Source organism: Microcaecilia unicolor, chromosome 3 (assembly GCF_901765095.1).
Source record: "Microcaecilia unicolor chromosome 3, aMicUni1.1, whole genome shotgun sequence".
NCBI lineage: Eukaryota > Metazoa > Chordata > Amphibia > Gymnophiona > Siphonopidae > Microcaecilia > Microcaecilia unicolor.
Window position 1 is genome coordinate 218,090,051 of NC_044033.1, and position 13,648 is coordinate 218,103,698.

At 42.6% G+C, this 13,648-nt stretch overlaps 1 protein-coding gene across 1 annotated transcript in view; it reads right to left on the reverse strand.

Annotated features, from left to right (window-relative positions):
* The window catches only part of LOC115464366 (vomeronasal type-2 receptor 26-like), a 35,154-nt gene extending 33,422 nt beyond the window's left edge, over window positions 1-1,732 (reverse strand). Inside the window, exon 1 of the mRNA XM_030194753.1 lies at window positions 1,521-1,732. Coding sequence (XP_030050613.1) covers window positions 1,521-1,732 — 212 coding nt within the window. The remainder of the gene's footprint in view (window positions 1-1,520) is intronic.
* Window positions 1,733-13,648: the final 11,916 nt, after the last annotated feature.

Sequence of the window (13,648 nt, forward strand, 5' to 3'; positions counted from 1 at the left end):
TTTCATAATTCAAAAGCAAAAGAAAGAGGAAATTGAATTGAAAATTTTCTGTTTACAGATCTGTAAAAGGTACCTAAAAAGAAGGTTAGATGCCACTGAATATCAACGGATTTCCCATTACAAGAGATGTAAAGGGCCAAGGGCCATTTTATGACTATTTAAATCACTTGGATTACCGACCTCTTAGATTTTTATGGGGTTGACAAAATTTGCTTATATGACATTTTCAAGTTTTGCACTAGTTTTGCACATTTCATACCTTGAGCTAAGTAAAAATTCAAATGAGCAGTTTTTCCTCTGTCTACCTGGATAGTGTGAAGTTGACATTCAGCAGGGTGGTCTCTGGATAAAGATAAGCAAATGACTGACCCATTTGCCTTGATGAAGAGTAGCCTAGTGGTTAATTCAGGTCTGAGAACCTGGGAAACTGGGTTTAATTCCCACTGCAGCTCCTTGTAAATCTGGGCATGTCACTTAACCCTCTGTTGTCCCAGGTACAAAGTGAGGACCTGTATATAATAGTAAACCATTTTGATAGTAACCACAGAAAAGCAGTATTTCAAGTCCCATCACCTCTCCCTTTCCACTTGTTTCAATCACACTATCTATATGTAGTCCTAAACATAAATGGATTTTATCTGTATACATTAGGACAGCTATTTATTATCCTACTAAAATAGCTAAATTTGTTCTAAAGGGGATAAATATCGCAACTGTCCATTTGAATTTAAGCTAAGCCATGGGAAGAATTCTGTTGTCATCTCCTTTTGTACATATAACTCAGAGACGATATCTTGATATCTGACCTAATTTACCAAAAGACTAATGTGGTTAAACCAAACATTAGCTGCTTAAATAATTTTGAATATCTATTTCTGTGTGTTTTGGAAAAGGCAATTAATTTTCTGACAGACCCTGATTTATGACTGTAAACCCTCAGATCATAATTAAATTCTTAGCATCCCAATGAATACAGATAGACAAATGTAAAATCCCAAGAAGGACTCCCTTATCTAAAGATCCTTCATTAAGATACAAATCAAATTTGCAATTGAACTCAGAGTCCATCCTAAACATGTAATCATGAGATGAAAATAGTAATGGAATTCAAACGTGCGTGGGATAAACATAAAGGAATCCTGTTTAGAAGGAATGGATCCATGGAATCTTAGCGGAAATTAGGTGGTGACGCCAGTAATTGGGAAGCAAAACCTGTGTTGGGCAGACTTCTACGGTCTACGCCCTGATCATGACTGAATAGATAAGGATGGGCTGGAGTATAAATTTTAAGGGGTTTCGACGTTAGCTTCAGAACTTAGTACAAGTAGTTCTGCTGGGTAGACTTCTAGGTCTGTGCCCTGAGATAGCAAGGACAAATCAAACTCGGGTATAAAATATCACATACCATGTAAAATGAGTTTATCTTGTTGGGCAGACTGGATGGACAGCACAGGTCTTTATCTGCCGACATTTACTATGTTACTGTGTCGCCATGTAAACTAAGCCACTCTGCTACTTACACATACGTATTTCTCCATGTGGGAAAAGCTGTATAGGACAGTGGTTCTGAGATTATTAAATTGCTTATTGTAACAATTCCCCCAATCACGATGTCTCCATCCTTGTGGTATCCTGGTTTTAAATGTCCATATTTCATTGGTGTATACTGGCCCTCAGTGGTCTTCCATTGGATGTAGCAAGGTATCAAAATCAAGACCAGAGTTGCTGCCATCTTTGAGGTCGTAAAGCACCTTTTCTTATGAAACAAACTCCTGCTTGCCCTTCTCTGCAGTTGTGGTATGAGGGAGGAAGTTTCAGAGGTCTTGGATATTAAAATAAAGTGCAGAAAAAGTCATATTATGACCAAGAATTTTCAAACTGCACACCAGTAAATCAGTTGTCTTAGACACATATGAGGTTGAGGAAAGACAGAAAAGTCTGTATTATTAGCTGTGATTCAGCAGATGGTGAAGGCACTGTTAAATCTTTATAGAGTCCAACTCCTGAAAGATTCAGCCTCAAGGGATGTCTTCTCCAACGATGTGTGTTTAGCATTAAATATAGGTTGTGATTTGTGGTTTTTGCTTTCTAATATAGTCTATATAAATTGCACATTCATTAGAAAATTATTAATTATATACAAAGTCTTAGAAGAAATAATTATAATCAATCTTTGTGGGTTTTTTGGCATTTTTCTTCCTTTACATATTCCTTCATATTGTTTTTATAAAGTAGTGTGGTTGTCATGTAAACTTCATGATGGATAAAACAATATACTTGACAACTACAAAGAGAGATTCAGACAGAAATAGAAATCACAACTTTTCTGCAAACCAAACCAAAACAACCTTGTGCCTGTCTGGTCTTGGGCCAGACTAAGGAGGTTGTCAGCATGGGCTTGCTCTTGACCAGATAAGTGTTAAGGCAGGTTGAGATCTGATCACAGGAGGTCTCTATTCTTTTAATGGTTCATCTCTTGAATAAACTGTTTATCTTTTACTTATCTTTATAATGTCAGGTCCCTTAGTCAGCATCAAATTGGCATGTAGTCTGACATATTAGAACCCCTTTACAGCCTCTATTGGGCTCATTTTCGAAAGAGAAGGACGCCCATCTTTCAACATAAATCAGAAGATGGACGTCCTTCTCCCAGAAACGTCCAAATCGGTGTATTCAAAAGCCGATTTTGGACATCCCCAACTGCACTCCGTTGCAAAGGACGGCCAAAGTTCAAGGGGGCGTGTCAGAGGCGTAGTGAAGGCGGGACTTGGGTATGCCTAACATTTGGACGTCCTTTTCCCATAATCAAAAAAACAAGGACGTCCCTGACGAGCACTTGGATGTTTTCACCCGGACCTGTTTTTATTACGATGAAGGCACAAATAGGTGCCCGAAATGATGACCTCCCGTTACTCTCCCAGTGGTCACTAACCCCCTCACACCCTCAAAAAACATCTGTAAAAATATTTCATGCCAGCCTCAGATGTCATACTCCGGTCCATGACAGCGCATGAAGGTCCCAGGAGCAGTTTTAGTGGGTACTGCAGTGTACTTCAGACAGGCAGACCCATGCCCATACCCCCCCACCTGTTACATTTGTGGAAGAAACAGCGAGCTCTCCAAAATCCACCTCTAACCCACTGTACCCACATATAGGTGCCCCCTTTACCCTTAAGGGCTGTGGTAGTGGTGTATAGTTGTGGGTAGTGGGTTTTGGGGGGCTCCACACACAAGGTAAGGGAGCTATGTTCCTGGAAGCATTTTATTAAGTCCACTGCAGTGACCCCTAGGGTGCCCTGGCATGTCAGGGGTACCAGTGCACTAGAAATGCTGGCTCCTTCCACATCCAAATGGCTTGGACATCTTTGGTATAAAAAATCACTGAAAGTCAAAGATGTCCAAATCCAAGGATATCCAAATCTAGAGACGTCCAAATTCAAGGACGTCCTTGGATTTGGACGTCTTTGACGGTATTCTCAAAATGAAAGATGGATGTCCATCTTTTTTCGACAATACATTTTTCCCTGCCCCCAGATTTGGACATTTTACAAAGACATCCAAATCGTAACGTGGACGTTTCTTTCAAAAATGCCTCTCCACGTAACTTTGTAAGTCTATGCGCTCTGAAAATACACCTCTATATAAGTGTATATCATCAGGACCAGATGGTATTGACTTCAGAGTTCTAAAAGAATTCAAATATATTAGTAGCAACCTGTTCAAAAAGGCCTACCCTACCGACCCAACCTAATTGCCCAGACTCTGCAACACAACAAACCCAAAGCACGAAATGGACAAAACATAGCTCTTCCACTCAAAGATGCCATAACTGTGTTTGTCGAAGACAAAAGGGGTTCGCAGTTTCCACAAAAATTCAACAACAGAAGGAAGTGGAAAACACAACTTCAAGAGATCAATCCAAGACACCAGGGTAAGATGCTCCAGGATAAACTTACATAGTAACATAGTAGATGACGGCAGAAAAAGACCTGCATGGTCCATCCAGTCTGCCGAAGATAAACTCTTGTGTATACCTTACCTTGATTTGTACCTTTATTAGGACCCTACATGGTCCGTGTTTCGGCTTTTAAAAAAGCCTTCATCAGGGGTCGATCAGTGGGTGCACAAAGTATACACTGATTGACAGTGGAGCCAATGAAATATCGTCTCTAAATAAAATGAAGTGTACTGCCTCGCACCAACAAGATTCAATTTGAAAAAGTTTGGCACCAAAACCCATCCAATCCAATAACTGTGTTTGTTCCATTCCAATCTATACTACCCAACATTACTTTGTATTTGTTTTTCTCACCGGATTTGTCTTTCTTACCGGAATCGGCAATCACCTTTCCAATAATATGTAAGCCACATTGAGCCTGCGAATTGGTGGGAAAATGTGGGATACAAATGTAACAAATAAATAATTTAAAACAGTCGCAATAGCTAATGGCTGGAAGTTAGCCAATATTACTACTACTACTACTATTAAACATTTCCATAGCGCTACTAGACTTACGCAGCACTATACAAATTAACATGAAAAGACAGTCCCTGCTCACCAGAGCTTACAATCTAAATTGGACAGACGAACAGACAGCTAGGGGTGGGGAATTGCAGTGGTAGGGGTGATAAGTGAGGGTGTTGAGTAAGAGAGTCTTGGTTAGGAGTCGAAAGCAGTAGCAAAGAGGTGGGATTTAAGCCTAGACTTGAAGACAGCCAGAGACTGAGCCTGATGTACCGGCTCAGGGAGTCTATTCCAGGCATAGGGAGCAGCGAGATAGAAGGAACGGAGCCGGGAGTTAGCAGTGGAAAATGGAAAAAAAAGAACTCAAAGGATGAGTTAAAGATCAGCTCAGGTAAAACTGATAAAAGTAGTTCTAAAAAAAAATTACTGACTATAGTTCAGTTCAATAGGTAACAGATTGTTATTACATATTGCTCTTTTACATCCAAAATTAAAGATATTGAGGGATTGTAATATACCAGGGGGCATATTGTATGTTGTCCTGCACTGCCTACTTGAAAGTGTAGGCAGAGGAATACCATGTCCTCAGTTCTGCTTGCAGAATTAATACTGATTTCAATCCCAGCCCCACTTGCTGAAAATGCAATCCAAATCCAATCCACAGATGTGCTTGCCAAAATGCAAGCCAATTTGAACCGCAAAAGGGAAAGGGAAAAGGGGCTTGATATACCACCTTTCTGAGGGCTTTGCAACTACATTCACAGTGGTTTACATATATTCAGGTATTTATTTTGTACCAGGGGTAATGGAGGCTTAAATGACTTACCCAGAGTCCACTGCACTAACCACTAGACTACTCCCCTCTTTTGGCTTCCATCTGCCAGAGAGTCCTGTATCACCACTGCCTTTCCTCTCAGGGTGAGGGAGATACAATCCAAAAGTTCATCATCTACTGGCCAGGGGAGAAATCCCCAAGGGTTCCAACAGTTTCTCTGACTTCCAACATCTTTCTCTGAAACTCCCAGATTCTTTTGTCAACCCTCAAAGTTCCTCATATAATTTGTCCATGCAAATCTCATGCAGATGAATCTAGGCTGCTTCAGGGGTTCTTGTAACATAAATCAATAAATGATATAATTGTCCTTTCAAGCATGTACAAGAAATTCTATAAAATCAACAGCAATGTTCTATTAGCAAAAGAACTGCCACAGCTTTTGTGTATAATTCAATGACCCCTGAATCAGACTGTTCACGAAACATGTTGTTTGTCCCTGAATAAATGGTTTTCACTATAGAAACACAGAGCTCAGTTGAATGCATTTGTTATACTGCCATTCTGTAGAACAACCAATGCATTCTTTCTTTGTCTCTAATGGTGAGTGTGTGTACTCTTAGGTATGAGCCCTTACACTAGTTTAGGGTGGCCAACTGGATCCAGATTTGCCCAACAGGGTTGATCCTGTCCTGGGTTTACCCCATTGCATGCAGAGACTTATAGGATGTCTTAGTGAGGAAGAAAATAATGGTAATCAGTGAAAGTGTTCTTTTGGGTTGTATGTATCTTCCTTTACATATTCCTCAGTTTTAAACAAAAGAATATATATTTCAGTCTTCAAGATGGACAAAACAATAAACTGGAAAACATTGGACATAGACAAACCGATATTCAAAACAAGTTAACTGGCCGGGAACGGCTGCCGACTGGTTAACTCACTTGTTGGTGGCTAACTGGTCATTTTCAGCAGCACTTAACTGCTTATCACCGCTGAAAATGTCTGTTTAGTGATCTTAAAGAAGGCTATGTCATGGGCACTCTGGGGTAGTTTTGTGGGTGTGACTGGTTGAAGTAGAATATTCAGAACTTAACTAACTAGGATAAGTGGATAAATAGTACCACATAAATAGCAGTCCTATCTTTATCTGCTAACCCATGACCAGTTAAGTCTGAATATTGTCTTAACTGGTCATTTGCTTGCTGGCATTACAAAAGCAGGAAATTCAATGACGTGGCCTACTCAAGGCCTGCTGGAATTGAATTTCTGATTTTACCACCAGAGTTTTAGAGATATGGTGAGAGTTTAGAAGAAAAGAGAGATTTTTATGACATGCGTCTGTTTAATAAATCTGCCAGTATGGGTTGGTGTGATGGAGCCAGGGAACCTAGTAAGTTAAAGTCCAATTTCTCTTCCTGGGAGGAGAGAGGTTTTGGGGATGCAACCAGATCTTTAGAGGCTTGTTGTTGGAGAAACTTTCAGCCTATATTTTCGGTAGATGGTGGAATCACTTCAGGATTCTTGGCCTACGTGGTCAGTAAGCAGTGAAATCTCTTTTGGACTTTTGGCCTCCATGGTCAGTATGCAGCAGAATCACTGGAGAAATTTTGGTTTACCTGGTCAGTAGGTATTTTTCACAGTTTGCTACTGGCCTTCATGTGTTAAGTCAGGTTCAGGTTTACTCATAGGAGTTCTGTGATATGAATGGCTCATTTCATAAATAGAGTGTGATTATCTTTTACATATTATTGTGTTAAGTCATATAGCCTACATCACGTTGGTGTGTGGTCAGACAAATTAGACCCCTTTTCAGTCTTTATATGGGCACAGGTAGCTACAGCATTATAATCTTTGATGTCATTGGTATTTGAGTAGGTGCTTGTTTAGCAAACATAATGAGTGGTAAGGTGGCTGCCTGTTAAACTTGTGGTGGTAACTGTGAGCCCTCCAAAACCCACCACAAACCCACTGTACCCACATCTAGGTGCCCCCCTTCGTCCCTAAGGGCTATGGTAGTGGTGTACAGTTGTTGGGAGTGGGTTTTAGGGGGCTCAGCACACAAGGTAAGGGAGCTATGCACCTGGGAGCTTTTTCTGAAGTCCACTGCAGTGTCCCATTAGGGTGCCCAGTTACTGTCCTGGCATGTCAGGGGGACCAGTGCACTATGAATGCTGGCTCCTCCCACGACCAAATGGCTTGGAGTTGGTCATTTCTGAGATGGGCGTTCTCGGTTTACATTATCGCCGAAAATCGGGGACAACCATCTCTAAGGTTGACCTAAATGTTGAGATTTGGGCTGTCCCGACCGTATTATTGAAATGAAAGATAGCCACCCATCTTTTCAATAATACGGGTTTCCCCGCCCCTTCATGGGGACGTCCTGTGAGGACGCCCTCTGGAAAACTTGGGCGCCCCATTTAATTATGCCCCTCCACGTGACCCGTGAAGGTTGTATAGCTGCATTCTGTTTGTGAAGGCGAGGCACCTCTTCAGGTTTGTTTCAGCACCATGGCCATAAGGAAGCAGTGTTCTGATGGTGCCAGAGTCACTGTCACAATATCAACTTTATTGGTATGGATTATCGCAGATTGACATTTCACTAATTTTGTCTTATGTAGCCAGTCTTGGAGGTATGCTTTGGTCTGTTAATTGTGGTAAGGTGCAGTAGATTGCTATTATATGTGATGCTGGGTCACTAATGCAGATCCAATGATGTATTTATGAGAGAGTGAATTAAAAATGACAAAGTCCAAGAGAACTGGGGCTGCCATGATCTGAACACCTGCAAGGAGGTGGACCATCCAGGGTCACCCTGACTGCTGTACAAAGCGAGCTTTTGGTCTGAAGAATACACCTTGTTCCTTGGCAGGTGAGCAACAGTGCTGCTGTACATGAGTGTGCACTCTGCCTGCTGAATGTCATTGGATAATTGATACATTGGCTGAATGCTGTGCAGGCTGTTGTAGGGAGAGTTAATGGATCCCCTTGGCATAGCATCTTACATGTCCCCACAACTCACCAGGTGATGACATTACAGATGTGCATGTAGGCATAATTGCAATAGGGCTTCATACCTCCCTGAAGGTCACTATAGTGTATTCTTTTTTGTGATGCCTGTCAGGGATTGTATGAGCACAATAGCTATGAGAAACCTGTATTGTGGTAGAACCAGTGTAGCTGACTCACTATTGATTGTACTGACAAAATTTCACTGATGTTGTCTTCTATAGCCAGTCTGAGATGTATGCAATGTGCCTTGGTCTTCTCTTTGTGGCAAGATGCACTAGATAGCTATTAGCTGTGATGCTTGGTCACTAATGCCAACTCAAAGACTCATTTGAGAGAGGGAGGATTCAAAAGACAAGATCTAAGAGAACAGGGGCTGCCCCATTGTAGAGCATCATGAAAGCAAGTGGACAATCCTGAGACACATTGTTGCTGGGCAAAAAGAGTTTTTGGCAGGTGAGCAAAAGTGGTGCCATATAGGAATTTGAATCCTGCTCTATATCATTAGATAAGTAATACATCGGCTGGATATTGTTTATTATAGTTATACATTTTATATTGATGGTTGAAAATATGATCACCCCTCCCTTACAAAGTTCATTAGATACGTGAAATTATTATTGTGTTCTGTTTTTGTGACATGTTTTTGTCTACCATACTGAAGATTTTTAAAGTGCAATTAAAATAATAAAATTTAAAAAATGAGCAATAGACAAAAATTGAGGTGGTGGTGATGAAATCTGTATCACATAGCAATAAATTCAAGTGGATCCCCCTCCATCTTCCACATCTCTACTCCAAGTCATTTCATTGGTGGTGTGATGCAAGGATTGGCTCTTGGTTTGACTCTCTTTATCACTTTTTGTGAGTGATATTGAGGAAGTGTTAAACATAGTAACGTAGTAAATGACAACAGGTAAAGACCTGAATGGTCTAGCCAACCTTCCCAACAGTCACTCTAATCAATTAATTCATGATTAAATGTGATGTCTATGTGGTCTTTTTTTGGCATTTCTGGGACATAGACCATAGAAGTCACTTGGCACTGTCCTTACGTTCCAACTACTGGAGGTTCCATCAAAGGCCACTCCAGCCTATCCGAATCCATCCTGACATTTGCAGCACACAGACCCTAAAAGTCTGCTTAGCAAATGTCTGGTAAGGTTTACCTCTTTGTGAATGATACCAAAATATACAATAGGATAGATATCCTGGTGGGATAGATAATGTGGGGGTTAGACTCCTGCCTACAAACCGAGCTTGGCTGACAACATTTTATAATCCACATTTTGGACAAGACTTCAATTCAGCATAAAATTTAGTCTATATTGGCCAAAGTCTGCACATCAGCACAGAAACTGCTTGTGGTCCACATAGCTAATGCTAGGATTGCTGAAGTCATAACATCATCTGCATTCAACTCAGTGGCTGGCTAATTGAAAGTAACTGGCTAGACCCATGTCAGTCTGGCTTCAGTCTTAAGTACGAAACAAAGAGAGTTATTGTGTCTGTTCTTGATGATCTGCACAAAAACTGTGACAGAGGATCTGCCTCTATATCAGAGTTGCAGGAGTTCTCAGCAGCCTTCGAAGCTCTGGATCATAATATCATGCTTACAAGACTGGCAGAAACAAGTAACAGTGGTAAAGTACTCATGTGGTTCAAATCCTATTTGTCAGACAGACAACAATCAATTCTGTTCAGCAACAGCACATCATTAACTTGGGCACTAAGCTGTGGGGTGCCACAGGGATCCATATTGTCTCCCATTTTATTTAGTATCTACCTCAAGTCTCTGGCTGATCTGCTTCAGTCAATAGACACAAAATTGTACATCTGTGCAGATGATGTGCAACTACTCATACCCATTGAACTAGATCTACCTACAGCTCTGAGTAAACTGTCTGCCTGCCTAACTGCAACGCAGGAATGGGCAAACAATAAACTCTGTCTGAACTCAAGCAAAAAAAGAGATTCTTTGGTTATCTATCACATGAGGACAAATACCTGACTTCAAAATACCTTTTTGGAAATATGAACTACCCCTAAAATCAGGAATCTCATAATACTGCCAGACTCATCACTCACTTTGATCCCGCAAATTCAAGCAACCTTGAAAAATTGTCTCTATTCTACCAACTATGGCAGCTACAAAATCTCTCTCCATATATTGAAAAGACAAATCTGACCAAAGTGGTCCATGCCATGATAACATCACGACTAGACTACTGTAATGTCTGGTCCATGCCATGATAATATCACGACTAGACTACTGTAATGTCTTATACACTGGTCAAACCAAAAAGAGTTTGCATCAGCTCCAACTAATTCAGGATTCTGCAGCACGACTGCTAGAAGGCTACAAGAAGCATGACCACGTCACATCTTTCCTGCAAAAACTACACTGGCTAACAGTACTTTTCAGGGCTAAATTTAAAATTCTGTTTGGTTTTCAAGGCCCTCAGACACCTTTGAGACCTCTAATAGAGAGTTGTACAGGACAGAAATTTGACCCTTCTCCACCTGTCCGCACTAACCCATCTCCGCCCATCCCCACTGGAATCACCTCCATTCCCTCCCGTTCCTACAAGTAATCTCCTCCATCCTCGCCCATCCCCATACTAAAATAATATGACGTGATAAAATAACCCAACTTAACAGTAGCCCATGTTGAGGACTTCTCTCAGTGCATATGAAGATTTCAATGCTGTCAACCATACTGTCCCCTCATTAAAAGAAATTGTACAATGTGATACCCGCCAGTGAGCCTTCTCAGGAGTAGCCCCCATGCTCTGGAATTTACTCTGAGTGGCTACATGTAACTTGAGACCACCTCTACTTCAGAAATCAGGTAAAACTCTGGCTCTTCTTCCAAGCCTTTAATTCGTAGGGGGACTGGCTATACGTTCATTCTGCACCTGGACTAGCTTGCTACACTCACTGTAACTTAAATCAGTTCCTTATATCTTGTTTAACTGTACAAAGAACTTGCCTCGAGTTTAGCCACCCATATATTTATCCCAACTGACTCTGAACCGTCTTTTTTTAATTACCTCTGTCGAAGCGCCGCCATTTAAAGCCCTGCTGCGTGCTGGCTGGCCGTCTCCAGGCTTCCCCTGCTTGATTCGGATGATGTTCGTGCCTTAGTCCCGCCTTCATTCTGACGTCATTTCCTTTTTCGCGAAGGCAGACTAAGGCACGAACATCATCCGAATCAAGCAGGGGAAGCCTGGAGACGGCCAGCCAGCATGCAGCAGGGCTTTAAATGGCGGCGCTTCGACGGAGGTAATTAAAAAAAGACGGAGGGGGGCGAAGGACATGGTTGTACTTGCTTTGGAGCGGCAGGGGAGGGAGGAGAATCGCTGGATGGGTAGAGGGGGGCAGGGGAGAGGCCTGCTGGGCATGGGTGGGTAGAGGGGGGCAGGGGAGAGACTTGCTGAGCATGGGTGGGCAGAGGGGGGCTGGGAAGAGACTTGCTGGGCATGGATGGGCAGAGGGGGGCAGGAGAGAGAATTGCTGGGCATGGATGGGCAGAGGGTGGCAGGGGAGAGAACTGCTGGGCATGGATGGGCAGAGGGAGGCAGGGGAGAGATTTGCTGGCCATGGATGGGCAGAGGGGGGCAGGGGAGAGAACTGCTGGGCATGGATGGGCAGAGGGAGGCAAGGGAGGAGAACAGCTGGCCATGGATGGGCAGAGGGAGGCAGGGGAGAGAATTGCTGGGCATGGATGGGCAGAGGGAGGCAGGGGAGAGATTTGCTGGCCATGGATGGGCAGGGGAGAGAATTGCTGGGCATGGATGGGCAGAGGGAGGCAGGGGAGAGAGCTGCTGGGCATGGATGGGCAGAGGGAGGCAGGGGAGAGAATTGCTGGGCACGGATGGGCAGGGGAGAGAATTGCTGGGCATGGATGGGCAGAGGGGGCAGGGGAGAGAACTGCTGGGCATAGATGGGCAGAGGGAAGCAGGGGAGAGAATTGCTGGGCATGGATGGGCAGAGCAGAGAATTGCTGGGCAGAGGGGGCAGGGGAGAGAAGAGAATTGCTGGGTATGGATGGATAGAGAGGGGCAGGGGAGAGAGGAGAGTTTCAAGACATGGATGGCGGGGAGAGCAAGAGAAATTCTGGACATGGATGGAGGGGAGGGAAGGGAGAGAGAAGAAATGCTGGACATGGAGGGAAGATAGAGGAAGAAGATTAGATGAGGGAAAAGGAAGTGAGGAGAGAAACTGCACATGGATGGAGAAAATAGGCAGAAGCTGGATCCACTGTACAGTCAAGTATGCGGAGGACCAGAAATGAAGAAGAAAGGAGGAAAGAAAAGAAATAAATGGAAAGGAAGCCCTGGAAATGGAGTCAAGGGAACAGATAGAGAGCAGCAGAATCAGATACTGGACCAGCATGATCAGAGAAACAAAGTCACCAGACAACAAAGGTAGAAAAAAAATAATTTTATTTTCATTATAGTGTTTGGAATATGTCCACTTTGAAAATCAGGTGCTGAACGTTAAAAGTTTATGTTTATTTACTTATTTATGGCATTTTATCCCATATTAAACATGAATTAGATTGGAACCTGGGATCATTTAATTTTTTTTTCCTGGAGACAGTAATGTGTTGGCCGCTGCCCCCCCCCCCCCCCCCCTCCGGGGTATAGCCAGCTCTGCAATTTTTTTTGGGGGGGGGCACAGAGGTGGACGGGGGGCGCAGGGGTGGACAGGGGCGCAGAGGTGGATGGGGGGGGGCGCTGAGGTGGACGGGGGGGGGGGGGGCGCCGAGGTGGACCGGGGAGAGAGCCTGTTGTTAAAAATTTACCAGCACACCACTGCTTAGAAGTGAATCATTTTCAACAACAGTTCACTAATTCTTGCTATTCTAGATTACTTCAATTGTAATTGTTATTGATCTTCCTCAAAAGCAACTAGATAGGCTAAAGCAGTTCAAAATGCAGTGACCAAGTTGATTTTAGGGTGGGTGGGAACAAAGTATGACCATGGGATGCCTTGTCTGATTCAACTTCACTAGTTGCCATAACTAGCCAAAACTGAAATTAAAGTTTTAATTTTTATTTTTAAAATTCTTTATGGTTTAAATCAGGGCTAACTGAAAGTTTTTATGGTAATATATACCCCCTCACAGAAATTTATGCTCAGTTCATGATTTCAATAATTAATAATTAGGCCATCAAGAAATGTCTGTCGAATGGTAGGAACAGAACAATAGACATTATTGGGTATCGGGGCTGAATTATGGAAATCCCTTCCAGGAGAGTTTACATTACATTGCATTATATATCAGATTTATTCTCCTCAAAAGCCTGTATAGTTCTGTGTGGATCACAATAACAATAACCCAAACAATAATCCAGGAATTACAATCTACATCATAATGAGAGATATACATTTGAAG